The 27,256-nt window shown below is 52.1% G+C and overlaps 1 protein-coding gene and 1 pseudogene across 1 annotated transcript; both read right to left on the bottom strand.

Annotated features, from left to right (window-relative positions):
- Window positions 1–173: 173 nt before the first annotated feature.
- SNRNP200 (small nuclear ribonucleoprotein U5 subunit 200) lies at window positions 174–24,888 on the bottom strand. Its single transcript, XM_065929805.1, has 45 exons — window positions 24,707–24,888; window positions 24,029–24,192; window positions 22,816–22,987; window positions 21,768–21,960; window positions 21,225–21,280; window positions 19,995–20,093; window positions 19,208–19,360; window positions 19,003–19,102; window positions 18,705–18,841; window positions 18,035–18,118; window positions 17,765–17,938; window positions 17,326–17,463; window positions 16,947–17,102; window positions 16,071–16,241; window positions 14,843–15,036; window positions 14,504–14,627; window positions 13,325–13,474; window positions 13,007–13,117; window positions 12,089–12,220; window positions 11,732–11,920; window positions 11,194–11,391; window positions 10,401–10,553; window positions 10,208–10,288; window positions 9,855–9,938; window positions 9,169–9,275; window positions 8,908–9,026; window positions 8,455–8,609; window positions 8,055–8,244; window positions 7,716–7,889; window positions 7,175–7,335; window positions 6,680–6,907; window positions 6,158–6,349; window positions 5,895–6,073; window positions 5,630–5,781; window positions 4,706–4,814; window positions 3,870–3,978; window positions 3,228–3,417; window positions 2,966–3,130; window positions 2,683–2,804; window positions 2,276–2,419; window positions 2,009–2,185; window positions 1,504–1,664; window positions 1,330–1,411; window positions 648–740; window positions 174–566 (listed from the first exon to the last, which is right to left on the bottom strand). The coding sequence occupies exons 1-45, from the start codon at window positions 24,749–24,751 to the stop codon at window positions 423–425; spliced, it is 6,411 nt and encodes a 2,136-aa protein (XP_065785877.1). The 5' UTR covers window positions 24,752–24,888; the 3' UTR covers window positions 174–422.
- On the bottom strand, window positions 24,823–27,032 carry LOC136164053 (protein BEX3-like; annotated as a pseudogene).
- Window positions 27,033–27,256: the final 224 nt, after the last annotated feature.

Here is a 27,256-nt window from a genome sequence, read left to right as displayed (position 1 = left end):
CCCACCGAGGACAGGGCACCAACACTGCCCTCTGCTGGCTGAACAGGTGCAGCCCGACTGAGAGCAGCCTCAGCCGCTGGAGCTAGCGCTCACTGTACGCAAGCTCACGGCTGAAAAACGACCCTTCGACTGGGCAAAGGAAACTTTTAATTTGGAATCACTGCAAAGACACATGGTTTCTCCAAGTCATTTTATTAGAACATGTGAGTCAAAAGGAACTACAAAGAACATGCCTCAAAATGCTGTACATGGTTTGTGCTCGACACCTACAGACACTAGAGCCAGAGTGTGGATGGCAAGGGAGCCGGGCAAAGCAGGAGCTGGGGCAGGAGCAGGTTTCCACCACTGACGTCCCATACGCTGTACACGTCCCTAACTCAGGCTCAGCTCTCCTGTCTGTGCAAGAGTGAAGGCCTCTGGGCTCAGTCTGAGTCACTGTCTGTCTCGGCTTCTTTCACATCCACGCTGAATTTGTACTCCTGGTCACATCCCATGTAAGCGTCACTCATGAAGTACAGGGTATAGTTGTGGGCACCGGTGGCTGGGGCCACAAAGTCGAGTTTCACCTGGAGAGAGCAAGCAGAACTCAGGGCCTGCTCAGACACCTGCCCGCTCTCGCAACCCGCTGGGGCCAGCAACACACTCACCTTGGCCTTCTGCTGCAGGGTCAGCCTCTTGATGGAGATGAGACTGTTGGACTTGGCGTCTCCGATCACCACCCACCAGCCCTCTTCACGTTTCTGTAGTGACCAAAACCCAACAGTCAGTGTGTAAAACCTGATGGCTGTGACACCAGGCGAAAAGTTACAGAAACAGGAAACCAGAAAGAAAGCTTTCAAAATTTTTGTACCAAAAGATAACTGGATACAGGATTTTAAACTAAGGTTTCTCATGTGAACTCTATTGGTTCTGGCTCTCTTCTTGTCCCAGAGTACCTTCTCCTGTTTTGCGCCTGACACTAGATCCAAGACTCCACTATCAGACATCTAGTCTTTGCGGCTGGCAGCTTTGAGTTCCTCAGAGACCCTTTTAGGTAAAAGGCAGACATGCTAGAGGACAAAACATGTTAACATGGAGGTGAGCCTGCCAGCAGAGCAGATCCAAAGTAGGCCTTGTGCCAGGACTTCTCTCAGCAACCAGTCACCTAAATTGCCTTAAAGCAAAAAAAAAAAAAAAAACCAGACTTCCACAAAAAGCACTCACAGCCCCCAAATTAATCATCACTGCTCTAGACTTCTCTCCCCTGATGACTATATGCCCTTGCAGCACAGACCCTAGCCAATAGGCAGGGCCTCGAGGGGACCCCAGGAAGCCAGTCCCAGCACGTACCTGCGGGAAGAGAGGCGCGATCACAGGGCCCGTGACTTCCTCCTCCCGCTCCAGCTGCACCAGCACCACGACTGGCCCGCCGCTGTGGGGAGACACCGGGGCGCCGTCACAGCTGTGCCCACTGGGGGCCAACCTGGGGCGGCCCACCCGGCCCACCCGGCCCGCGCAGCTCACCTGCGGATGGCATCCTTGTCCACCACCTCGTAGGACAGTTCAATGTTGGGGTAGCGGTTACAGAAGCGGGCCACGTCCGCGATCTGGCTGTCTGACAGCTGGAGCAAGGCGTTGCGTTCTTCGTCCTCCATTTCCATGATGTCAAAAACACTCTCCACCCCCTGGGCGACAACAGAGAGGTCAGAAGGAGAAGGCAGATGACCAGCAGAGGAAACTGGGTCTGGCGATGCATCCTCAGCCAGGTGACTCCGTCAGTCCTCTAAACTCCCCTCCCCAGTGACCCCAGCCCAGACTCCAGCCAATGGAGAGTCCACTGTGGCCGATTTTATTCCTCTGCTATCAGATCATCCAAAGAACACAGCTCACAACAGTCAGGCTCCCTGGTGCCTTCTAACACCTTCACAGAAGCCAAAACGAAATGTCTCCCCTTCCACAACCAACCCCAGTGCAAGACGCCTGGCCTCCAGACTTGGCCACCCAACACTCTGATGAAGGCCCAGCTCACCTTGTCTGTGCAACGCTTGATGTGCTCGGAGGTGAAGTGCGGCAGCTGTTTCAGGTAGGAGTCCTTGGACCACATGGCCTGGGTGACCATTTGGGCCAGCTCCATGGCCGCCAGGGCCGGGCTGAGCCAGCCGTTGCTGGAGAGGACGTCCACACAGGCCTGGATGAGCCGGATAGCCTGCAGAGGGACAGACGAGCACGCGTGGGCGGGGTGGCCACTGCTGCCTCGCAGGCCACGCTTAGGACTGCACACCCCGGATGTCCATACCTTGCTGAGGATCTCCTCGGTGTCCGACTGCAGCTCAGCACTCAGCTGCATGCGGGACAGGTGGGCCTGCAGAAGCAGGTTGGTCTTGACGTGCGGGTCGTTGAACTTAGGGTTATTCAGCTTGTGGGGGACCTTCTGGGCCAGCTGGAAAGTGGAACAGAGAGCGGTTGATGAACGGGTGACCCTGCCTGAGACCCGTGCTCAGGCCCAAAGCACCACTAGTCCCAGGCCCACAGCCATTCCACACTCGGGGTAGACGGTGGCTGTGGGTGGTGGGGGTTGAGATGTGTGTGCAGTGTGTGAGGGAGCTCAGGGGTGGGGGAGTGGGTATTTTCCTGACCTGACAGCGGGATCCTGTGCTCTGGGCACGGGGGCCGAGTTTCACCTGGCTCGGAAGACACACTCACCTGCCGCAGGAGGTTGTCTTCGTGGTGCCGGATGGGGATGTTCTCATACTCGGCCGCGTTGGAGATGATCTCGATGAGCCCTCGCACCTTGGTCTTGGCATTCAGGGACATGCTGAAGAGCTCTGGGAGGGGAAGGGAAGGACATGTGGGAGGAAGCAAAGCAGGCAGAGAAGTAGAGTTAACCGCTGGGTAGCCTGGCTCCGCCCTGCAATGCGTCCCTCTGACGAGGCCCTGGCAGCCTCGTCGTCTGTCATCCCCGTGGCTGCAGACCGCCGGCCCTCACCGATGGTGGTGTAGTTGATGTAATAGTAGGCGGCGATCATGCCCAGGTTCAGGGGTGCCACGTCCATCTCGTCCTCGACGCTGATGCACTTGGACTGCTCCAGGTCACTGAGGGTCTGCTCCACGAGCTCCGACAAGTGGTCAGACAGGTGACGATGGGAGATGCCTGTGAAGGTGAGAGGTAAGCAGGGGCGACCCAGGGAGACGGCGAACGCGGGCTGTGCAAACCACTGGAGGATGACGCGTGCGCCACCGCCACTGACCCTGCAGGTTGTAGTAATTGGGGTTCTGGGTCATGCGGCGGTACAGGAAGGTCCAGGTGAGGTAGTCCACAGCGTCCTGCTTGTTCTCGATGGTCTTGGTGACGATCTCGGCATTGAAGTGGTCATGCATACAGTGGTCCAGGTGAGACTCCACTGGCAAAGGCTCATACAAGAACTTCTTGAAGAAATCCTATGGGAAAGAACATCAATGACGTTACAGTACACAGTCAATGACGGTACAGCCACAAAGGAAGGCCAAGGGCAAATGTGGCCCCTGTGCAACAGGCACGGCTCATACAAAATGGAAGCAGCCGGCTGCACGGACAAGGAGAGCTGGGTGTGTGTGCCCGCCCCCCGCACCACGGGATTCCCACCGTGCGGGAAGGACACCGAGCCCCGCCATGAGCAGGGCATGGGGAAGACAGCCCCAGCCAGAGGGCAGGATCTCAACACACACTCAACAGCAGCAGCAAAACTCAAAGGCTGCAGAATCCTACACGGGGAAAGGCTTGTTACAAAAGCAATGTGGCAAAGAGAAGAAGACAATATAAAAAAGCAAGCAAAGACACCTATGGGAAGAGAGATTAAAGAGTCTGTCCTGAGGCCCAGGCTCGGAAGACCGCGCCAGAGGCCGGGGCTGACCTTCTTGGAGCCCTGGCACATGATGACGCAGCGCCCCTCATCATCCTGCAGAGGGCGGTTGGCATGGCCCACCATCTGCAGAACGTCGTAGATGGGGTAATCCACGTACCTGGAGACAGAGGAAGAAGAGGACTCAAGACGCTGCCTCCTTGAAGGTCGAAGAATAAAAACGCAGATACAGGGAGACATGGAAAATCACAGCAAACCTCTGTGAGTGTGCTCAGGCCCTAGTGTCACAGGCAATCTATACATCAGTTTAGTTTTCAAGTGTAAGAGTCATGACTTGTTGCTCAGGGTCTGTGAACTAAAGGTATTAATCCATCCAATGTGTGTGTGCATGTTCCCTCATGTCCATCTCCTTGTGACTCCATGGACTACAGCCCGCCAGGCCCCTCTGTCCATGAAATTTTCCAGACAAGAATACTGGAGTGGGCTAACATTTCCTCTTCCAGGGGATAGTCCCAACCCAGGATCCAACCTGTGTCTCCTGCACTGGCAGGTGGATTCTTCACCACTGCGCCACCTGGGAAGTCAACCCATCTAATGCCAATAGCCAAATAACTCCATATTAAAGCATTTGATATGTAAGGCAGGCTCCCAAACCTCACAGCCATATAGTTCATGAGTGATCAAGTCCACCCCACTCAAATCCAAACATAGAAGCAGGTTCAAGCATCAAAAATAAGTCTGCACAAATAAAACCCTCGCTGGGGTGGAATTTCGGCTAGCTATTTATTTCCCTAACACCTTTTCTTCACAATAGTGACCTGGGTCTGCAGAGGTTATGCTCATCTTAGGGGAGAGGGGCCCGATCACACACAGCACACTGCACTCACGCGTGGATCTTGCCATTGTAGTACTGGGTGTCCATGATGATCACCAGGTGGGCGGCCACATTCATGCCCCAGCAGAGACTCCGAGAAGCGACCACCACCTGGATGGCCCCTGAGGGCAGAGGGGAGAGGAGACTGAGCACAGGCCCCCGGGTGGGGCAGGGCCTGCTGCCTCCGGGGCAAGCCGAGGCTTCCCTGCTCCACAGCGCAGAGCTGAGTGTTTCATGACTGAGGCTGCCGGTGCTACAGGGGGGTCTGCCTGTCACTGCTGCTCTGCTGGGGCTACGTGCAGGAAATGAGGTCACGCTGGAACAGACCCCCAAGCCAGACAAAGTCAGGCTCACACTCCTGCCCGACAGGCAGGCTGTGCCGACTGGAACACGCTAACACAAACTCACCCACAGGCTGGCCAGTCCATGGCAGCAAAACCGGGCTCTGAGGGCGCCCCAAACCAGGCAGACTCAGGAGTCAGAGTGACAATGAGTGATTCTGGCAGGAGCACTGCCGCCGCAGCTCCCCAAGCACTGTCAAAACACTGCTCTGCACGAAACACCCAACGCCAACGAGAGAAAAGCCCACAGCCACTCAAGGGAGACGCACAGCACAGACTCCATCTCTAAAGCCCAACCACCCTGCCGAGTCCCTGTCTGTGGAAAACTCAATCCAGAGGCCAAAAGTCCAGGTCTAAAAACCCAGGTTCTGACAGAGCACGACTTTATGTGCCTGCCTGCTTTCTCCTCTACCAAGTAGGTTGTTCCACCTTCATCTCAAGGACACTGAGATAAAAGATCAAATAAAAGATGAGAAGTATTATGAAAACGACGGGCATGCCTGCTGCCCAGAAACGTCACCCACACGCAAAAGTGTACTCCACACCCCGAGGACACCTGGAGCTGGTCTCACTGCACTGCAAGGCCTGTTCTCTACCTGAGCTGAAGAGCTGCTCCACCAGGCGCCGCTCCAGGGGGCTGAGCCCCTCGTGCAAGTAGCCCACCCCGTTCAGCAGCGTCTCCTTGAGCGTGCTATCACTCAGCTTCTCCAGGTATGGGATCAGGTCTTTCTCAGTGCAGTGCAGGAACCTGGGAGGCAGGAGCACTGACTCAGCCCGGAGCGGGCCACCCCCCCAGAGCCCCTCCCGGGGGTGCTCGCTCAGCCCCACCGCACACACAGCACCCGGCAGTGGGCCGCCCACCTCTGGCGCTGGATGTCAGCCGCACACGTGGTGAGGATGTCGATGGCGGTGAGGCGCGTCTGCTTGCGGGAGGGCACGAAGACGATGACAGGCTTCTTGGGCGAGTGCTTGGTGATGGCGTGGTACACGGGCTTGGCCATGGACAGCAGGCGAGTCTGCGTGTGGCTGATGTTGAAGCCCTGAGGCCGGGGAGGGAGAGGAGGTTAGGAGCCCGGGGAAGCTGGGCGGTGGGGCCGCGCGGGAGCCAGAAGCGTGGGCCCCACCTGGATGTGCAGCTCCAAGGGGACAGGGCGCACGTTTGGGTGGAAATTGAAGGTGGAGGTGGCACTGCAGCCCAGCCAGTGGGCCACGTCCTTTGCGTTGGAGAGCGAAGAGCTGAGAGCCACGATGCGGATGGGCCGCTCGATCTGGGAGGAGATGTAGCGCATCCGAGAACAGATGACCTCCAGGACGGGCTGCGGAGAGGGGCGACTGATCACTGCAGGTCTGGGTGCTCTGGCCTCGGCCCTGAGCACCTCGTGGGCAGCCCAATGTCCTCGAGAGGATCTCCTAATGCTCCCTTCTGATCAGGGGCTCTCCCGTCTCTGGGTGCACCTCTCCCCAGCCAATCTCCTCTAAGCTATGCTAGCCTCAAAAAAGCCTACTAACAAATCTCAGGTCCTCCTCTGGAGACAAGGCGACAGGCAGAAGCTGCCCCTCATCTGGGACCCACACGTCAGGCCCAGGGCCACGGCTACACTGCGGGCCCAGCACTGCCTCTGTGCGGCGAGGCCAGCCAGCCGTACCCCATTCTCGCCCCCGATGAGGTGGACCTCGTCCACCACGAAGAGGTTGATGTTCTGCACATTCTTGCGCTGCTTCCACCGCCGGGAGAGGATGTCCCACTTCTCGGGCGTGCTGATGATGATGTTGCCTTTGCCCAAGAGCTTCAGGTCCGTGCTGGTCTCCCCCGTCAGGAGCACCACCTTCTTGCTGAGCCTATCCTGGAACTTCTCATACCAGTCCATGTATACCTGGCAGAAAGACGTCAGAGTGTCAGCATTAGTTCATTCATCTAGAGAGAAACCTGAGAGGCCGAACACAGAGACCTGTTGCCCTTTAGATCTCAACCTACTACACCAAGTGACCAGAGAGCTTTTCTTTAGAGTGCAAACCGAGGAAAATGCCCCCCAGCAGGTAAAGCCTTGCCCCAGTTGGCTCTGCACATTTTAGGGCTCAGAAAAACCTCAATCCAGACTCGCGATGAGAACGGCTTCTGGGAGAGTGCACACAGGACGCACCTGTTCGGCCAGGGCCTCCATGGGGGTGATGTAGACACAGCGGCCCTCTGAGTTCTGCAGCAGCATCCGCAGGATGGCGAACTCCGCACAGATGGTCTTCCCGCTGCCCGTGGGGGCCCCCACAAACACATTGTCGTCGCTGTTGTACACAGTGTTGAACACTGAGAACCGACAGAGAGGCAGTGTGACCCCAGGGAGGCTCAACGGAGGCCGTGTGGGGAAACCCCGCCCATCAGTCCAGAGAGGCAACCAGCAGGGGCGAGGAACCGCGGGCCTGCGCCTTCCGTCCCCCTCACCTGCCCCTCCCAACTTGAGGAGCCAAGAGACCCAGGTAAGGAGCCCAGGTCCCCTGGAGGTCTGCCGGAGGATGCAGAGGCAAAACAGGCTGGGGCTCCCTCCTCGCCTCTCCGCCGGTCTTCTCAGTGACCAGGAACCAAACCGAACCGGACGGGCTCCCCTCCTCTACCCCTCCAAGCTCTGTCTCCAGGGAACCTTTAAATGTCCCCAAAGGAACTGCCCACCTGGAAATGCAAACACCTACCCTGGGTCTGGATGGGGTTGAAGAAAGGAAACTTATCCTGGTAGAGGCTCTCAAAAGCACTGTTTCTCAGGGCAGACACAGGCAAGGGCTGAAGGTCTAGCAGCTCAGTTGGGGGCGGGTACTTCTCTGGCAGGATCAGGTGCCGGAAAGAGACGGGCAGCTGGGTCTCACAAGCTGCCAGGAGAGAAACGGGGAGGGCTGTGAGCGCGCTGGGAACCCCAAGGCAGGTCGCGTGTCAGTCTCCCCAGCTAAGGCCAGCCCAGCACAAGGGGCCAGATCTCATCTAAGAGCCCCAGGGGGAACCTGGCCCCGGGGGCCCCGTGGAGGAGGTGCACTCACAAAGCCAGCGGTCGGACACCACGCGGATGAAGTACTGAGGGGGCAGTGGCTCAAAGACGGGCACGAAGAACGTGATGAGGTGCTCGTCCTGGGCATACTTGGCCTTGAGCAGGAAGTACTCGTGGTGCAGGATCACCTCGCTGTCCACGTCCTCCACGAGAATCCAGAAGGCCTCCGACGAGCCGTGGACCTACCCACCCGAGCACGGGGGATGGGGACGTGAGCCTCTGGGTGGGCAAGGGGGCTCAGCCCTCCTGCCCCACCTGCCGCCAGGCCCGAGACCTGCCCCCCGGCTTGAGGGATGGGGACGTGAGCCGAGGGGTGGGCAAGGGGGCTCAGCCCTCCCGCCCCACTCGCCGCCAGGCCCCTGAGACCTGCCCCCCGGCGCGCCCAGCCGGACCTTCTCGTCCCACTGGAAGTCGGGCGTGATGGTCAGCTCCACCTTCAGGGTGGAGCGCGTGATTGGCTGCAGGTGCACCGACAGCTCCAGCTTGGGGAAGAGGTGGACGTACTTGTGGATGGTCTTCCCCATCTTGGGCATGCGGATGAGCTCGCCTGTGAGGACACAAGGGTGCGCGCGGCTGCAGCCCAGCCTGATGGCCAGTCTGGCGGACCCGGCCCTGAGAGAAACTGGCGGGTTCCACTCCAGGCATGGGCTCTCCCCCCAACTCAGGGGTCCAGGGGATTCAAAGCTCTGAGACCAAGTGCACGGAGTCCAGCAGTAATGGGACAAGACATGTGTGCGCAGGGCTTGGGGCCAGGAATGGGGAAGCAGGCGGGCGCTTCCGCTCCCTGTCAGCAGGGAGACACCTGAGCTGTACAGATGAGGAGGGAAAGACGGCTTCCCACACACCTATCTCATTGTGGTTCAGGTCGTACAGACGCTCAAAGGGGAAGTTTTTCTTCTCGATCTTCTTCACAACCTCCTCAGGGAGCTTCCGGAACTGGCGCAGAGGACACATGGACTGCCACCTGTCCAGGAGGGAAACGGGACCTTCCTGGTCTCAGCTTCTCCCCAGATGCACACATCAGAGTGTGCTCTAAGGCTTTCCCACCAGGTCCTCAGCCTGAGCACCCCCAACCCAGGACCAGATTCTAGCTCGCTGAGACTTACATGCGTTTGTCGATCATCTTGCAGAGGTTCAGGGTCTTGTCTGTAAGCTGCGCCCAGCCTCGGTTCAGGACAATTTCAAAGATGGCCCGCATCAAGCGGCCAGCCGACTGGGGAAAGAGGAAACATTTCCACTGTTAAGTACCCACTGTCCCCAGACCTAATGAAGCCGCTCTACACATAGTTTAATCACCTCGAGCTGTGATATAATCATTCATATCAACTCAAAAACCAAGTCCCCCAGAGATGCTTGGGGACACGACAAAGATGGGGCTCAAGCTCACTACCCAGTGAATGAACATACTGTTCACTGCGTGATTTTACAGCTTTTGGCCCATTTAGCATTTAGGATCCTAGCAAGAGTAAAGGTGCTAGTGACTTGCCCTGAAGAAAAGACAGAGTAGCTAATAAAGCCTTTGGCCATTTCTAGGTTTATTTAGGTGCCCAGCAACTATAGTGGGAAGTGCTTCTCTGCAGAAAAGGAGCCTCCCAGGTCTTTCTAATGATCTCACCTTCCCAAGAGCTCAAGATGGGCAAAACAGAGAATCCACACCATTCACACAGCAGCCAGCAAGCCAGCTGAGGCCCAGCTCAGCATCCTTCCCCCTCGCTAGGATCAGCCTACTTTCTCCCAGACGCACACAGCACAGGGGACCGTGACAGACCAGGGCAGCACAGCCCACCCTCACCTGGGTCACATAGACCATGTCAGCCATCAGCGCAAAGCCCTCCAGCTTCAGCTGCGAGATGAAAGCCTGCAGGAGCACGTTGATCTGCAAAAAGGCAAGAGGGAAGGGCGATCACTGCACCATTCACGGTGAGTAACAGTTCTGCTCCGGGCCTTCGTGCCAGGTAAGATCTAAAGATCTTCATCTACAGACACTAAATAATTGATATTCCATGCAAAAAGAAGATGTGAGAAAGATGCAGGGACTGGGAGAAGGGGACAGGTTGCCCAGCCCAAGCCCAAGCCCGAGACTCACCTTTTAGAGACAAGGAAAACCACCCGACTCCGTCCCGGGCAGAGAGGAGCTGGGCTCACCTTTGCACTGGGCTCCTCAATGCTCTCCTTAACGGGGATGGGCACCCTCTCCAGCAGCTTCTGCAGCTCCAGCTTCTCCTCCTGCCACAAGCAGGAAGCAGGTCAAGGAAAAGCCCAGAGATCAAGGAGAGAACCATCCAGCAACATGGTCCTGAGTACCAGCTTCCGGTTTCCACATACTGGGTGGACTCACCTCTCTCACGGTGATGTTCTTGAACTCTGAGGACAACGAAAAGACTCTGAAGAGCTCAATCTCGCTGAGGGTCGGCTTCAGCAGCTGGTTGTAGGTCTGCACCGTATCATTGGTGATGTAGTAGTGGCTGGCTATACGACCCAGTTCTGTCACCTGTGAAGAAGGAAGACTCAATTCAAGGCCGATCGTTAACAAGCAGTAACCTCTCACTGTGGACAAGAGATGCCTACAGAATGGACTCACAGTAATACAAGTGCCTGGCTCACATGCGGGAAGAAAGACGGCACAGGGATCTCCCTGGTGGTCCAGTGGCTAAGACCCTGAGCTCCCAATGCAGCGGGCCCGGGCTCAATCCCTGGTCAGGGAACTAGATCCTGCACACCCCAGCTAAAAGATCCCCCATGGCACAACTCAAAAGATGCTACATGCTGCAACAAAGAGCCAAGATCCTGCATGCCACAACTAAGACCTGGCACAGCCAAACACGTTTATTTATTTTTAAAGAAAGATGGCCCAATTCGCTGACCTACAGTGACCTGATGCCAGTCCAGAAAAAAGAGCACCATCAGCCACCACAGCTCGAGACGCAGAAAGGAGGCACCATCAGGTTGTACACCACTTTAGAAGCTCCTAAGTTCAAAGGGCTCAGTCCAATACTGTCTGTTTTTCCGCTCTTCCAAGCAATGGGTTAAGTAGACAGGCAGGCCTCCAATCAAGAAAGCCGTCTGAAAGACTGTCTCCAGGGGCTACAACTTTTGTGGGGATCTGTGCCTCCCTCCCTTGGCCCACTCACCTGGAAGTTGCCCGTCTTCTTGTCGTACTTGACCAGGTTGTTCTTATCCAGCATCAAAGCAGCAGTATGAACCAGATCCAATCGGCGCTGGTCTAGCAGTGGGTCTCCCTTGAGGTCATCGTGAGAGATGCCATAGAGGGTCGGGGACCGGAGCATTCGGATGTACAGGTAGGCGTAGCCCAGCCAGTTTACTGCATCCTATCAGAGACAGAACGTGGGTCTCTGCATGCAGAACTGATGTCCACATGAAAAGCTCCCATGAAGGACTTCAGAGTTAATTCCCAACTATGAAAATATATCTTACAGTCTCATGAATATTCATAATATTTCATTATTTAAGAACACAGTCCTTACTGAGATTTTGGCAACAAGGGGCAACAGTCAGTCACAGACCCAAGAAGCTTGAAAGCACACTTATACGGAAGGTGTGGAGCCCGGGGCTGGAGGACCCCGGTGCCGATGGCCCACACCACCTCACTCCTGGTGACCCAGCCCCTCTGGAAAAGGCAAGAGGCGCAGAGAGCACAGGCCGCCCCACCTTTGCATTCTGAACGTTCCCCAGCACGATCTCCGCGTTGAGCATGTCGGGCAGCTTGGACACCATCTGGCTCTCAATGGGAAGCTGCTGGTTGAGGAGTGACAGGTAGTACTGCAGCTCTCCGTGAGAGGTGATGAGGATGCCTTCGCCCTTGGTGTCGTACTGAGGTCTTCCTGCTCGTCCCAGCATCTGGTCAGAGACAGCAATCCAGAGGGCCATGGCCACAGAGCTTCCGACTTTTGACTCCAGACTTCTACATCACAGAACCTCACCCTCCACCTGCCATCTTTGGGTTATGCTGGCATCTTATACACAGCATGCTTTTCCCCACCAAGAATAAACTCAGAAGCTCCATACTTGCAGGATGTCCAGCGCTCCTAGTTCAGTCCAGCGCCCCTTCTCCGGACTATACACCTGGGTGCCTTTGATGATGACGGTGTGGGCAGGGAGATTCACACCCCAAGCCAGGGTTGCTGTGGAGACTAAAACCTACAGAGGAAAGGCAAGGCAGTAAGAAAAACAGACCCTGCCACCAAGGGAACATATCCATAACATATCCTCAACTTCTCTAGGCACCCGGACTCAGGGCTTCTAGCAGGACTGAGGTGGGTCCCGTACTTGTCAATGAAACATCAGAAAAAAGAGAAAAGGAGTTTTTGGGTTCCTCATCTCTTCAAGAGTCATTTCAAGCCTCTAGAGACACTTAAAAGGCAGTAATGCAGACCTATGTGAATCAAGGTTGTGCTTAGTCAACTCAGTCGTGTCCAGCTCTTTGTGACCCCATGGACTGCAGCCCGCCAGGCTCTGTCCATGGGATTCCCCAGGCAAGAATACTGGAGTGGGTCACCATGCCCTCCACCAGGAGATCTTCCCAACCCAGGGACTGAACCCAGGTCTCCCACATTGTGGGCGGATTCTTTACTGTCTGAGCCACCAGGGAAGCCCGAATCAAGGTTGCTAGACACTTAAAAATACAGACTCTCCTGAGAGAAGATTTGAACAAGGTCCTGACCTTACAGGGCCTTGTGTGACAGTATCTGGAGTCACCCACATCCTGGCCTTACCTTGCGTCTCAGACGCTTTCCTAAACTTACTCAGCTTCCCTCATGCATGACGAGAAGAGCTGGGACAGGTGGTAAGAAGTTACACTGACTGTACCTACCATGGCCCTCTGACTGGGGCTACCTGGGCCAGAAACAGCAAAGCACCAGCAGAAGCCCACGGTGCCATCCCCAGCGTTTCCAGTCTCCCCCGTCCAAGCTCTGCCTCCCTCACCTGAATGTGTTTATCAGCGAAAAGGTCCTCTACAAGCGTGCGGTCAACTCTGGTCATGCCCGCGTGATGAATAGCAAAGCCATAGGGCAGCAGGTCCTTCAGCTCCAGGTTCTGGGGAGCAGGCAAAGAACAGGTGAGGCAGTGAGCCTGCCGGAGGGGACTCTCCCGGAGAGGAAGCAAGTCTCCTCAGCCAAGACGCTGCCCCTCGCCCAGGCCACAGAGACACAGCCGCCCGGCAGCCCCGGAGGACGGCCCGGCCGACTCGGGCTGAGCCGGCGAGCAGGGAGGAGCGAGGGCCCCGGGCCCATCCCCCCTCACCTTGCACTGCTCAGCTTCTGTCCGGAGGACCTCTGTGGAGGCCGAGCCCTCTCTCAGAAACAGACCCAGCGTGTCCTTCTCCAGGCACATGTCCCGGATGGCCCTGGCTGTCTTCCCAGTCTCCTTCCGGGAGTGCACAAACACCAGTACCTGAAGAGAAGCCACAGTCGGCCATAGTCAAGAGACACTGCTCCGACAGCCACCCCCCGCCCCCGGCCCTGGGGAATCTGCAGCAGGAAGCAGAGGCTGCACCATTAGCAGGCCAGAAACTGAGGTCTTGAAGAAGGGAGATGGTAGGAAGGCATACCGGCTTGGAAGCCTAACGGAGCCCTCTAGAACCCTAAGCAAACAAACCTACCAAGGATGGTGACAAGGGTTCTGTTACCAGGAAACCCAACTAACTCCTAACACTTAGTCTTTAATAAAAAGTTTAAATATAGTATAGATGAAAATTCAGGAGCCTCAATTAAAAATTTGTGTTCAGGCTATCTGATGAGATTCTAAACAGTTAAGACATATAACAGGCACTGGCCTATATAAGTAGACTTAGGCAATAAGTCTCAGTAGAAAACCAGCACCATTTTTGCAGGAAATAAAGTCGTCCAAGTCTTTCTTGCCACAGAAGATTTGTCTCTTCCTCTAAATCCTTATACTTCTTTTTATGAGACGAAATACAGTGTTCAATTAAAAAATTACACCACACTATCCAGCAAAATGCTCTTTCACTAAGTTTCCATTTTTATATTTATTTTTAGAATATTTTTAGTGTAAGCCACTCAAATCTTTCATGGAAGAACCCCTGATAACCTAGATAGACAGACTGCTTATCTGTGCATGGGGATGCCTTTTCTGGGCATTTTATAATTACAGATTCAATTTCTTTAATGGTCATAAGACTATTTATGTTTTATCTATTTCTTCAAGGCTGTTCTACTAGTTGGTAAATTCTAAGAGACTAGCTCACTTCTTTAAGGTCGCCAAACGTACGTCTAAGGCTATTCACAGTATTCCTTTAACAGCCTTTCAAATTCAAAGGTAACAGATTCTGCAGTAATATCCTGTTTCGTTTCTGGTACTGGTGATTTGCTTTGCTTCTTTCTTTGTCTCTATCAGTGCTACCCAATTATCAGTAAGTCAAAAATTCAAAGAGGTCAGGAGTGACAAGAAACCATGACAGACCTGATTTTTTCCAGCATGTTCCATGATTTTCTCATAAACAATTTCATTCATGATTTGGAAACGCTTGATGGCTTTCTTCTCCGTGATGCCCACATACGTCTGTTCTAGAGGCACTGGGCGGAAGCTAGAAGTCCAACAGTCAAATCAATGAGGCTTTGGCACAAAACACTGCATAAAAAGTCCTTTTCACTGCCAGGGAGCAATATGCCTCTTTTAGGATTTCTCCCACATGAAAACCAAGGATCATTCTAAAACTCGAATCTAACAGAGCTGGCTGGCAAGGAAGGGAGACATCAGGCAGGTCACCCTGCTTAAACCCCTCCCCGCCTCTTCTCTTACCTGTTGTCAAAGTAGAAGAGGCCCTTGGCAGGGTCTACACGTAGAAAGGTAGCCACATCTTCGTAGTTGGGGAGGGTGGCGCTAAGGCCAATGAGGCGGACGTCCTCCTGGGTCATTTCAATGTTCCGGATGGCCCTGGCCACCAACGCTTCCAGGACAGGACCTCTGTCATCGTGGAGAAGATGGATCTCATCCTAAGGAATGGGAGGGCAGCAAATTACCTTTGGGACCAGAGAAATGAGGCCCCCTTTCCTGAGAGTAATCCCGTTTTGTAAACACATAACTACTACTGCAAATGAAGAAGACAAGAAAAGGGATCCCAGGCCAGGGAACCAACCTCAAAGGATGAGACAGTAGTCACCATGAAACATCCCAGCAAACACGCTCTGAGCATGAGCTGCTTTGCTCCAGTTCAGTGGAAGAATGCTTTATGGTTAGGAAAATCTGACACTTTGGGTAAAGGAATTCCTAGCTCACCTCCAAGATAAATTTCTTTATTAAAAATGAAGCTTCTGATGAGACCAAATTTGTATCAAATAAAGTTTCACCTCTAGGCAGTTATCTTTACCAAGAGCAAACAATATGACATATCAAATAAAGAACTCACATAGCCTAAGGCAGTGCATCGCAAATCTCAGCAGGCATTCAAAGCATATGGAAACCTTACCAAAACGCAGACTGTATTTCAGTAGGTGGGAGCGGGGCCAGGGATTCTGTATTTCTAACAAGACTTTGAGTGGCAGGCTGTAAGCAGGGGGTGACCAACTTTTTCTTTGAAGGCCAGAGAGTCAACATGCAAGGTCTTCTTCCTGCTTTCCCAGAAGACCTCAAGAAACTACCCTCAGGCTGTCGTTCCTCCCTGGAGGCTTCTGAGTTTTCAGAACACTGTATCCTGATTCCTACTCATTCCCTCTGAGAACGGATTACTTATAAAGCCCTTATAGTTCTGGGAATACGTAAGCAGCTTTTTAAACTGTCTGCTTACATTTATTTCAAAGTATTTCAGACATAAAAACCCACAAACGATACGGCAGACACCATGCCCCTCCTGGGAAGTGTTTCCCCTTAGTGCAAATCCTCACTCGGCAGTAAAAGCAATGCTGCAACAGCTGCCATCACCGAGGCCAGGGACTGGAGGACAGGCACCGCAGGAACACTGCGCGCGAGGGCCCGGCAAGTCCCTGCCGGCTGGCTGGTCTCCACGTGCCCACAAGGACGCCCCGCTCACCAGGATGATGAGCCGCACGAGCTGGGTGTAGGTGCGTTCCCCGCCCTTGCGGGTAATGATGTCCCACTTCTCGGGGGTGCAGACGATGATCTGGGTGGCACTGATCTCCTCCTTACACAGCTGGTGGTCGCCAGTCAGCTCCGCAACAGTGATGCCGTATGTGGCCAGGCGCTGGGAGGGAAAGGCACGCTGGGCAAGAACGCTGGGGCTGGGGGTGGGGGTGGGGGGGGTGCTGGACTCCACACTCTGTGAAGTCTGAGTGCGGGGGTTAGAGGCAGGCATCAGCCCTTTAGAGAACATCAAGTGTACGAGATCAGTGATATGAACGCTTATTTCTAAAACAAATCTGGAACTTCCCTAGTGCTCCAGTGGTTTAGACTCTGTGCTCCCGCTGCAGGGGGGCTGGGTTCGATCCTGGTCTGGGAACTAAGATCCCATATGCCACATAGCATGGCCAAAAAATAAAAATTAGTAAAATAATAAAAAGATTCACTGGGAGCTCTACACATAAGAGGGGGAAATGGAAGCTTATAGAAAACAGACCTGGAGTAACATCAGGTCTGTTACCAAGCACTCATGTGAGTGTTTCATAAATATTCCAATAATGCAAATGATACCAACTGCAAAAAATGGCTAAGAGGAAGATTAAAAAAATAGTAAACCCTTGTTAAAGCCCAAAACAGACCCAGGACTTCTTGCTTCATAAACACTCTATATGGGTCAAGCTCCACCTTTGAAGGAAGAAAGAAATACCACATGAGGAGTTCTGGAGATGCAACAAGAATGTAAGGCGAGAAACAGAGAAGCACCAGAGCTGTCCGCAGGACTTTGAGAGCTGCACCCAACATCTTCTGGAGGGAAGTTCTACCCTCTTACTTTTCCAAAACTGCCCACCATCTCCTGCACCAGAGACCGCATGGGGGCGATGTAGATGATCTTGAAGTCATCCACGTTGATGGTGCCGTCCATGTTAATGTGCTTCCCTATCTCCCGGAGCATACACATCAGGGCCACGTTGGTCTTCCCAGCACCCTAGAGACAGGGACAAGAAGGCCTGTGTACCTAGTATACTCGGGCCCCAACTTCCAAGGGCTTATCGCCAAAACAAAGTGTGTCCGGGGAATTTTATCTTCCCATTTAACACCTCTTCCACCAAAGGATATAGAATTAAGGAGTAAGGATGGGGAGGAACAATCTTGCCACCTAAAATATACACCACACTCCACAAGAAAAAGGGAGGCAGGGCAGTGCTTACTGTAGGAGCGCAGAGCAGCAGATTTTCATCCGTCTCCAGGGCGGCACGGTAGAGCTTACTCTGGATCCGATTCAGCGTTTTGAAGCCCTCAAAGCCAGCCTGGGCATACTTGGGCAGCTTCTCCACTGGAAGAAGTTGCTAGAAAAAAGAAAGGTCGTGCACATCGTATTAGCAACATCCCTGAGCAGACCGTGGCTTTGCAAGATTACATTTCCTGGAAAACTCCATGTGTAACTCTCCTCTGAAGGCCAGACCAGAGAGATCAACACTGTGCCCTGGGCTCAAAACCAAAATGGGAAAACCCTGCAGCAGCTTCCACTTCTGGAATAAACCCACAAGACAAATAAAATCTACAAGACAAGGCCACATGGAAACGGTTGCAATACAAACTGGAAGGGAGGCAAAGTGAGCAGAAAACTGAGAACAGCAATCCCCTCACTTCTTCAGAGCCGAAAGGCTTGGGCTTCAGGGCAGGCACGTGCACCTCTTCATAGCCCTTGCGCTGGCGCCGGAAGGACCCGTCAGGAAGCTGGCAGCGCTTGTTGGCCATAAAGTGGCTCCCCTGGGTAAATACAAGGTCCTCCAAGTCCAGAACCTGCCGCGGAGCCAGTGCCTGGGAGCATGTGAAGGACAAGAACACACAGGAAGTAAGCGAGCTGTGCAAACGAGCCTCCACCCTCCATGGCCTTGGACATGACCCTGGTCCTACCTCTCCGCCCTGGTCCAGATCCATGGTTTCCAGGTCCGTGTCCATCCGGGACTGACGCACTCGCTCTCTGCGGGACCGTTCCTCCTGGGTGGGGAAGACAGAAACAATGCCAACGGTTCACCACCACCCCAGCTTCTTATTCATTTCAGTCCCTTAGCTGAACTTGACTCACAGGTCAAGTCACTACCAAGTCCTAAAACAGACAGATGGCCCTTTATGTTCAGACACCTGCCATGGGGACCACCAGAATGACTATATCAAATCACTTACAGAGACTATACACGGTCTAGAGGTCTCAAAAGTCAACATTCAACACCCAGCACCAAGGGCTGCCCCTGAGGGGTAGAGTGTGGGTTCTGTATTCAGCAAACACCTGCTGTGCTGCTGTGCTGTCAGCAGGCATGACTTATTGTGTGGACAGACAGCAGAAGGCCCAGGTGCTGGTGATGACAGCAACAGGTCAGCGGTCTCTCAACCACACCAGCCTGAAGGCCTTGACTCCATTCTGTACCGATGACCACACTCAGAGCATCTGGAGAAATGCTTCACTTCTTCAACTTCCTCCTTTAATAGGAACTTGGCTTTATGCTGTAATCTTCTAACTGGTGTCTCTTTTCCAAAGCCAACACTCTAGCTCAGCAATCGGAGAGGCAGACAACCCGGCCCTCACCCGGATCAAATCCTCCTTCTCCGTTTCGTGCAGCTGGTAGAGGAACTTGGACAGCTCTGGGTCAGCCTCCATCTTTCCCATGATCCTCTCCTTCTCGGCTTCACTCTGTGCGCTGGCCAGCAAGGTACAGTACAGAACTGCCAGCAACGAAAGGGAAAAGGGGATGTGAGGTACAAAAACAGCCTTCAGCATTGGGGTAGAGACAGAAATAACCACGTGAGGCTGTGAGAGCAACACCACCTCCATCTCTCTCTCACCCACCCACAGACACACACAGAAGGGTCCACAATCTACTCACTCATCATCCTGTGTTGCCGCAACACCTTGATAAAATCAAAAGTATTGAAACCAAGGAGCAGAACCAGCTGGTTCTCACACTCCCGGTCGTCGCTGGCTGTCTGCAAAGAGAAGGTAACACCACGGTTAAGGCCACAGCCACCTGTTTCCTACACTGCCCCATCTCCTAAGCTACACAGGACACAAAAACAGTATCCTGGCCGTACCTTCAAAATCTCCAACACCTCATCTGCCTTCTTCTGTGACACAATGGCATCATCGTAGAAGCGACTGAGCTGCCGCTGAAGCCAAAAGGCATCAATGTCCCGAGGGTGCAGATCCTTCTTCTTAGAACTCATCAGTTCCCCTGAGGCCACAAGCTATGAAAGAACCAGGCACTGGGCTCACCCTGTTGCCCTCTGCCCCAAGCGCTTTCTCATGGTCATGCAACAAAGCTCTGCAGCCTACTCACAGCCTACCCTCTTCTGAGGGCTTTCTGATGGGAAGCACGGGGCGAGGGGAACTCTGCTGTATCGAATTCAGAAGCACACCAACCCAAGATTTCATCAACACATGCCTTTAAAAAGCAGGGTGCATCGACATATGTACAATACACGGGTAACACAGACAGCTAGTGGGACATTGCTGTCGAGGACAGGAGCTCAGCTCTGCTCTGTGATGACCTGGGCGGGGGATGGGCTGCGGGGTGGGAGCAAGGCTCAAGAGGGAAGGGACATATGAACACATGCACCTGATTCACGCTGCTGTAGAGCAGAAACGAATACAACATTGTAAAGCGATTATCTTCCAATTAAAACAAATAAACCAATTACATGGCAGGGGAGGAAAGTGACTGAAATCTTGTGAAAATCAAAACACTACACATTTATTACAGCTCACCCTATAAAAGCGTAGCTCAATAATCACTACATAAGAGGACCAAAGTACGGGGAAAAGTGCTACACCCAGAATCAACCTGCACTGCGGCAACAGGCAGGAGTAATCTATACTCACGTTAGCTGAGAGGGTGCAGCGCACCACGGCCTCATCCCCTTCCATGTCATCGTCAGATGCCTCTTCACGAACCTCCCCGTACACATCTTCATCACCTTCCTGTGTGAAGAGCCCCAACCCCAGCGCATGATCTGAAGCTGATCCTGGCATCCCCACAGAACCTCTCCCTGGCGTCTCACTTAAAAGCGCGCTCCAGGGTCAGAGCAAAGGCATCTGTGGTGAAACCAACAGCTTACCGGAAGCAGGGTCAGCCTCACTTCAGAGCACACTTAATGGGGGATAATACAGAAGCACGCACGGGAAAGCACACAGTGACCAGGAGTGCGGAGACCACACCTCACTTGCTCACTACTGTCTTTACTCACACTGCACTGTGTACTGAGCACAGGGTCGTGGTAAAATCAAGTCCCAGATAATAAGCATTTATTCAAAGAATAAATGCTGTCAGCAAAGCATTCTTTCAATTTGTTGCTACTTGCAATCATAAAATCCTACTAACTCTATTGCAGGAGGGGGCTTAGCAGTCTCTGTTTCAATCATCTCATCTGATAGATGGAGACACTGAAGCAATATGACCTGAGATACACGACCAAAACTCAGCCCTCTTGGCTCCCAGGCCAGTGCTCTCTCCTCTGACTCTCCTGTGCAATCCCTTCTTCCTGTCCTAGTTTATGATACTGCAAAGTCAGCATCAATGATCAGGAGCCAGACACACCCACCAAGAACTCGAATGCAACTCTGCACATTTTTTTCAAGTGTTCCACTGGTTCCTAATTTTACTTATATTCAAGAAATCCTAATTAGATGGTAAACCTCATTTGCTGCTGCAACTGTTACTGAAACCACCACACACAAAATACAGGCACATTTTTGGGCAAAGGCGCATCCTTGTGAAACTGGCAGTAGTGCTGAGAAGAAGAGAACTAACACAATAAGGTGGAAAAGCACTAATTCCACAATGAAATATACACTATACTTATCTTTCTTCTTTTTGCTGATCCACTGGGTTTACCCTCAGTTATCATACAATTAATACAAGTTCAAATTGCTTTACAATATCAAAAGATAACCACAACAATTTCTCAATAAAATACCATTTATGACAAAGTTTGACATCCATACAACACCACAAAACTTACCTGACTTAAGTTAGGTAGCTTCTTTACACTAGAAGTGGTCCCCTCACCATAATAATTTAAAAAACACTGTCTGAGTTTGTTTATCACTTACCTCCTCATCAGACTCAAACTGTACATTCACACCATATGTCTCATCAATGTTGTCGTCTGAAACAGTGAGGGATTAGAAAAAGAGGACAAGGAACAGTCAGTAAAATGAGGCACTTGGGAGCTAATTTCCTCCCTAACTGCCTGACATGCCTCTCCTCAGGTCAGACCTAAGATCTAAAGACTGACAGGCAAATGATCAACAACAGAAGGCCTCCGGCGCTGCCACCACGAGGCTTGCTCCAACCTGCCAGCTTCAGACACAGCTCCGCTCTGCCTCCTCAACCACTTGCACCCCACCCCCATCCAGGTGCTGTCCAGGTTTTCTCCCACGTTCCATACAATAAAAGGGTCTCAGAGTAAGAAATGGTGGCTGGAATCTAGGGATTGTGCTACCCACCAATCATAACTCCTCCAAAAACACCAAATAGGATATGGGACCCTTTCAAGGCATCTTTCAGCTGCTTTCATGACTGAGCCTAGAAAATCATGTTGAAGGGTCAACAAGCAGCCAGGTGACACAGCCTGGACACCAAGAGCTCCTTACCCATATTCTGGATCTCCTTGTCTCCACCATAGTCTGTGATCTTTTTGCCCAAGTTTACTAGCACATGGTATCTGGTATCATCTGTCTGACCCAGCAGCAGATCAATCTCCTTTCTCCTTTCCTTGTCCCGAAGCTTTTCATTCTTTAGAACAGCGAGAACTTCATCTGCTGCCCCACAAAGGATATCACGTGGCTGGAGGCAAAAAACAAAATTTAGAAAGAAGAGACCAGGACAAAGAACATCAGTGATGAGCTTTACACGACAACAGGACGCGGAGCCGTGTGTCTCTTAATGCCTGCACACCAGGCTCCGAGCACTTTCACTAACGTGAACTTAAGATGCCGCCAAGGGAGATCTCTGTTTCAAAACAAGATTACATTCAAAGAAAGAAGGGGGACTTCCCTGGTGGTCGAGTGGTTGGGACTCCACACTTCCACTGCAGGGAGAAAGGGTTCAACCCCTAGCTGAGGAATTAAGATCCCACAAGCCATACAATGTAGCCAAAAATAAATAAATAAAAATTAAAAAAAAAAAAAGACACAGCTTGCACAGCTGTCTGCCACGTTCCTCTAGATGACAGAGACACTCGGCAGTCCTGGCCTGGCCCGCCAAGCTTTTGGTAATTCTTTCTCCTCACCTCCTCTAGCAACCACCTCAACCAGGGTCTCTCAGAGACTCACAGAGGGCCTTAATCTAATCATGGACAATCTTAAAGAGCGCAAATTCCGGATACAGACGACCTGGGCTCATACCCTAGCTCTGCCAAACACTACTTCCATGACTTGGGGAAAGTTACTTAAGTATTCTTTGCCTCACATCTCTCCTGCAAAATAAAAAATGAATATTAATAGCACCTAGTCACAGAACTAACAAGACTGAAAGAGAGCACACATAAAGTGCTACCTCATGTAAAGTAAACATCAGCCACTTCTGCATATTGGTACGGCCCACACAGGAAAATCCACAAACAAGGTTCCTCTGGGGGCCTTCTGGCTGTGACTTCCTCCCTCTCCAAAGAAACGTGGCTTCACCCTCTGGCTGCCTCACCTGGTCCCCAAGAGCAGCCTGAATGAAACTGAGCAGCACTTCGTAAGTCTCCCGGGTCTCCTTGGTCTTGGGCTTATAGATGATGCCCACCATCTCGTCGATGCCCTCTGACAGCAGAGTATAACCCTTCATCTTGTTGATGTCATGCCGGTCCTCATCACGCTTTCTTCGCCTAACAATCACATAGTATGACATTGAACAGGTAGAACATTCCCAGTTAATGGTGAGACTGAAGCAAGCCCACCCTCCTCTTCTCAGCTTCATGATTCACAGGTGGTATTTAAAACCACAAACATGTGCCCCAGCAAATGATTCGCATTTGGCCTTGATCACGTGCAGGAGTACTTCTTTATGGGAACCCAGTAAGAGCAAGGGAATCCCCTGTCATCCTCTCACTAGATGCACTACCTGCTACATGAGACATCCTCCCCGTTCATTTAAAGAGACAACCCTTTCTACTTTGTATGACAATATTATAAGATTGGATTGGACTAGTTTTCATCGCTCAGATACATCTTCCTTTCCCAGCCAGGGAACTGAAGCTCCAAAGGAATCTACTGCCATTGATTCCTGGAAAAGAAGTCATACTCTGCAAAGTGGAAGACCAATGATACGTAACTCATCTCAAATGTAACTGCTTTAATCAAAACTGGACCTACGAATTTTTGCGACTTCATCATGGGACAAATGATGATCAGGTTCGAAGGGTAACTGTGAGATAAAGTTCAATGATTCTTTAAAGTTTGGAAAAATATCACCCTTTCCCAAAGTAAAAAACCAAACAAACCCTAACCCTAACTCAAAAAAAGCAAAACAAAACACCAGCCTTTCATGCTCAAATGGTAGTTTATAACAACAAAAGAAAAGGCAGGCAAGAGCAAACAATAGTAGTAGCAGAAAGTTAATAATAGAAGAAAAGCGTTACTGTGACAAGAGTTTACCAAGAGTCTTGAAAATACCATGAAGAAAATTAAGATCTCTCCACGGATGAGAAACACATGATGGAAAACGGCCTAAAACTTGTTTTCCACTTCAGGTACACTTGTTAAGGCCAAAGAATCTTTCAATTCTTATGTTTTTACCTTCAGTGAGTTGTCTTAATGCCACTGATGGCTCAGCTGGCATCAAGCAATTGAACAAACCACTGCTCAACCACCAAGGGAAAATGGATTCTGCATCTAAAGAAAAATCATTTTTTCCCTTTGTTACTCACTTAGCTCTTCTTTCCTCTTGCATCTGTGGTTTGGTTCGTTGAGCCTTATCTCCCATCCGGGTGCCCTCCAGCTTCCCAACCAGGGATAGCACTTCTCCTGTGGGTTCATCCCGGCGGGTCCGGTCAATGAGAGAGCGGTCAGCTTGGAGGACAAGATTCGAGTTCTGCAAAGACCACAATATTATTGAAGCTCTGAGGTAAGCAGGATTCAATTCCTATATCACAGGGATACCAGCTGACAACAAAGGAAGAATCGGAACGACTAAGCATAGATAATCACTAGTCGGAATAAAAAGATGTTTTCCTTGAGAAGCGCGTCGTATAATCGCGCATGGGCAAAGGGCAAAACAAATAAATATATCAATCACTGCTCATAACTACCACCTGGGAAAAGTGTCGGGCACGTTGGGGAGGACACATGGAAGGGGGCGGGAAGAGCGCTGACGGGACCGGGACAAACACTCCTAGCAGAGCTCTTAGCCCATCCCGGTAAGAGCTGAGCCCCAATCACCAGTGGGGTTATTCATATCGCCGTGTACCCCCACCTTCGCCGGGTTCTGATTTCTCCTCTGCTTTCGCGGTTCTCTCGTAGACCTTTAGACTGAAAACTTTCTTCCTCAGCCCCCCTCTCCCTATCGGACTCCCCCGCCCAGAGCCCTCCGCCGAGCCCATACGCACCGCTTTGTACTCGTACTGCAGGCTACGGGCGGTTACATCCGCCATGGCCGCGGTTGCTCAAGAGTCTCAGAGCTCCGCTCCCCGGACCACACGCTACAAACGGTCGCCTATCTCCGCTACCACCGTGCCGGAACAACGCAGGAGAGACGCACAGCAGCCGAAAGAGAGCGATAGGCTCCCTTCCGCTTCCAGGTCGGGCGCCGGAAGTGCAGGCGGGAAATAGACCGGGCGTGTGCGCGTTTTGGGACCGGCGAATCTTGGTACCCTCGAATGATGGTTCCGGAACCACGGCCCGTACTCTCCTGGGCTCTGGCCTTCGGCTCCCAAAGACTTCCCACACCAGAGCGAAACTTATGTCTGCTTAGCACCCTATCCTGTCCCAGGTGCTTTTCTAACCCCTTCTTCCTCTGGTAACAGTCCTATGAGGTATGCAGGCAGGGAGGGGCTAATGAGCTGGATTCCTAGCTGAGGAAACTCTTGCACCTTGCAAGAGACTGAACCGTGCGTGTGCGTGTGCGTGTGTGTGTATTATCTTCCTTTCGGGTTTTCCTCTGTATTAAACAATTGATACAAAGCTCTGTTCCTCTCCTGCCCCCACCTAGAACCCATGCTTCTGCGACCCTCGTTCTGGGCACCCGGAAGACTCCCCTTTGCCCCCAAATGCTTGTCACATTCTGCAGCAGGGCCCTTTCCAAGGCCCCAGGAACATCAGTGAAGGAAGTAGCTGCCCTCCTGCCAGGGCCAACTCGTTGAAGACGGTGACTTAATTTCTTCTCCAACAATGAAGCACCCCGCCCCCCCCCACGCCGTGCCACGGAGAGGGGCAAGAGGCACCCCTGCCCTCCTACCACGCCCTCCTACCACTAGTCAACAAGTTCTACTCTGTAAAGAAGACCCTGATGCTAGGAAAGATTGAGGGCAGGAGGAGAAGGGTTAGCTACAGAGGATGAGATGGTTGGACGGCATCACCAACTCAATGGACATGAGTTTGCACAAACTCGTGGACATAGTGAAGGATAAGGAAGCCTGACACACTGCTGTCCATGGGATTGCAAAGAGTCAGACACGAACAAGACTAAACGAGAACAATTCTGTGGAATGGTGATGAAGAGCTGAATGGTTACTTAGAGCCTGTTTGCTTTTTTTAAAAATTTTTTTATTAACTTTACATTCGCAGAAGAATTGATGCTTTTGAACTATGGTGTTGGAGAAGACTCTTGAGAGTCCCTTGGACTGCAAAGAGATCCAGCCAGTCCATCCTAAAGGAGATCAATCCTGGGTGTTCACTGGAAAGACTGATGTTAAAGCTGAAACTCCAATATTTTGGCCACCTGATTCGAAGAGCAGACTCATTTGAAAAGACCCTGATGCTGGGGAAAATTGAGGGTGGAAGGAGAAGGGGACGACAGAGGATGAAATGGTTGGATGATATCACTGACTCAATGGACATGAGTTTGGGTAAACTCCAGGAGCTGCTGATGAACAGGGAGGCCTGGCATGCTGCGGTTCATGGGGTTGCAAAGAGTCGGACATGACTGAGCGACTGAACTGAACTTTACATTTTTCCATGCAAATGGGTGAAACTTTACTGTTGACAGAAACTTAGGTTGTGTGCCAAGGCAATCTCCAATTAGAAGCTGGTATCACAGAACTTACCTGACACATGGAAATTACATACGGGTCACAGAAAACAGATCAGTAAAGGCATTATCAGGAAAATGCAAGGAAAAAGAGAACAACAGTGGGAATCGCAGTAATAATCTCATGGAAATGACAGGAGCCAGGGCAAAATTCATCGTGATGGTCATGGTGATTAGAGAGCGCCCCCATAAGGATATGCAGACAATTCCTGAACTGCAGCTCCCAAAGTTTTCTCCTGATTTCTCTCATCTCTTCCATGAACACTTCCATATCATCTCCATCTCCATCCATCCCATTGTTGACCTGCCTATTGGATATGGCCCATCAGGCTCCCCAGGTGGCACTAGTGGTAAAGAACCCTCCTGCCAATTCAGGAGACATAGGGACATGGGTTTGATCCCTGGGTCAGGAAGATCCCTGGAGGAGAGCATGGCAACCCACTCCAGTATTCTTGCCTGGAGAATCCCATGGACAGAGGAGCCTGGCGGGCTATGATCCATAGGGTCGCAAAGAGTCAGACACGACTTAGTATGCTCGAACACTGGGAATTAGGGGCAAGTCTGCAAGCCTGTCCCCATCTATGATTTCTTTCTGGCTGGTGGCCTTCACCCCCTCCCAAAGGGTGGCCTTCTCCGTTCTGCACTGGCTGCTCCATGTCTTTGTTTCCCTGGTGGATATTTGCCATGATGAGATTTTTCTCCCCCCTTGGTTATTTTTCTGGGCCTATCCTCACTGTCTCCTGCTCCTTCCAATTCTCGCCTCAAGTGTGCTGCTATCACATTTAGTTTCGTAGACCTGCTCAGCTTGCCCCGGCCTGATGCCAACCCACTGTGTGCAGGGCAGCGGGGAGCTTGTACCCAGACAGGAATTGCCGGTTTGCTTTTGAAAAATGAATTAAAGGAGGCTTAA

This window comes from Muntiacus reevesi, chromosome 3 (genome assembly GCF_963930625.1).
Source record: "Muntiacus reevesi chromosome 3, mMunRee1.1, whole genome shotgun sequence".
NCBI lineage: Eukaryota > Metazoa > Chordata > Mammalia > Artiodactyla > Cervidae > Muntiacus > Muntiacus reevesi.
This window is presented reverse-complemented; position numbering and strand designations above follow the sequence as displayed.

What these genes read in the sequence shown, in the direction of transcription:
- SNRNP200 (XM_065929805.1), bottom strand. Translation starts at nt 24,751, where the DNA reads ATGGCGGATGTAACCGCCCGTAGCCTGCAGTACGAGTACAAAGCG. An exon ending in TGGTGGGCAGTTTTGGAAAA is followed by an intron (nt 16,242 to 16,946) that starts GTAAGAGGGTAG and finishes TTTCCCTCCCAG; the next exon opens with CGCCTGGCCACATACGGCAT. An exon ending in GCTGACATCCAGCGCCAGAG is followed by an intron (nt 5,782 to 5,894) that starts GTGGGCGGCCCA and finishes CCTGCCTCCCAG; the next exon opens with GTTCCTGCACTGCACTGAGA.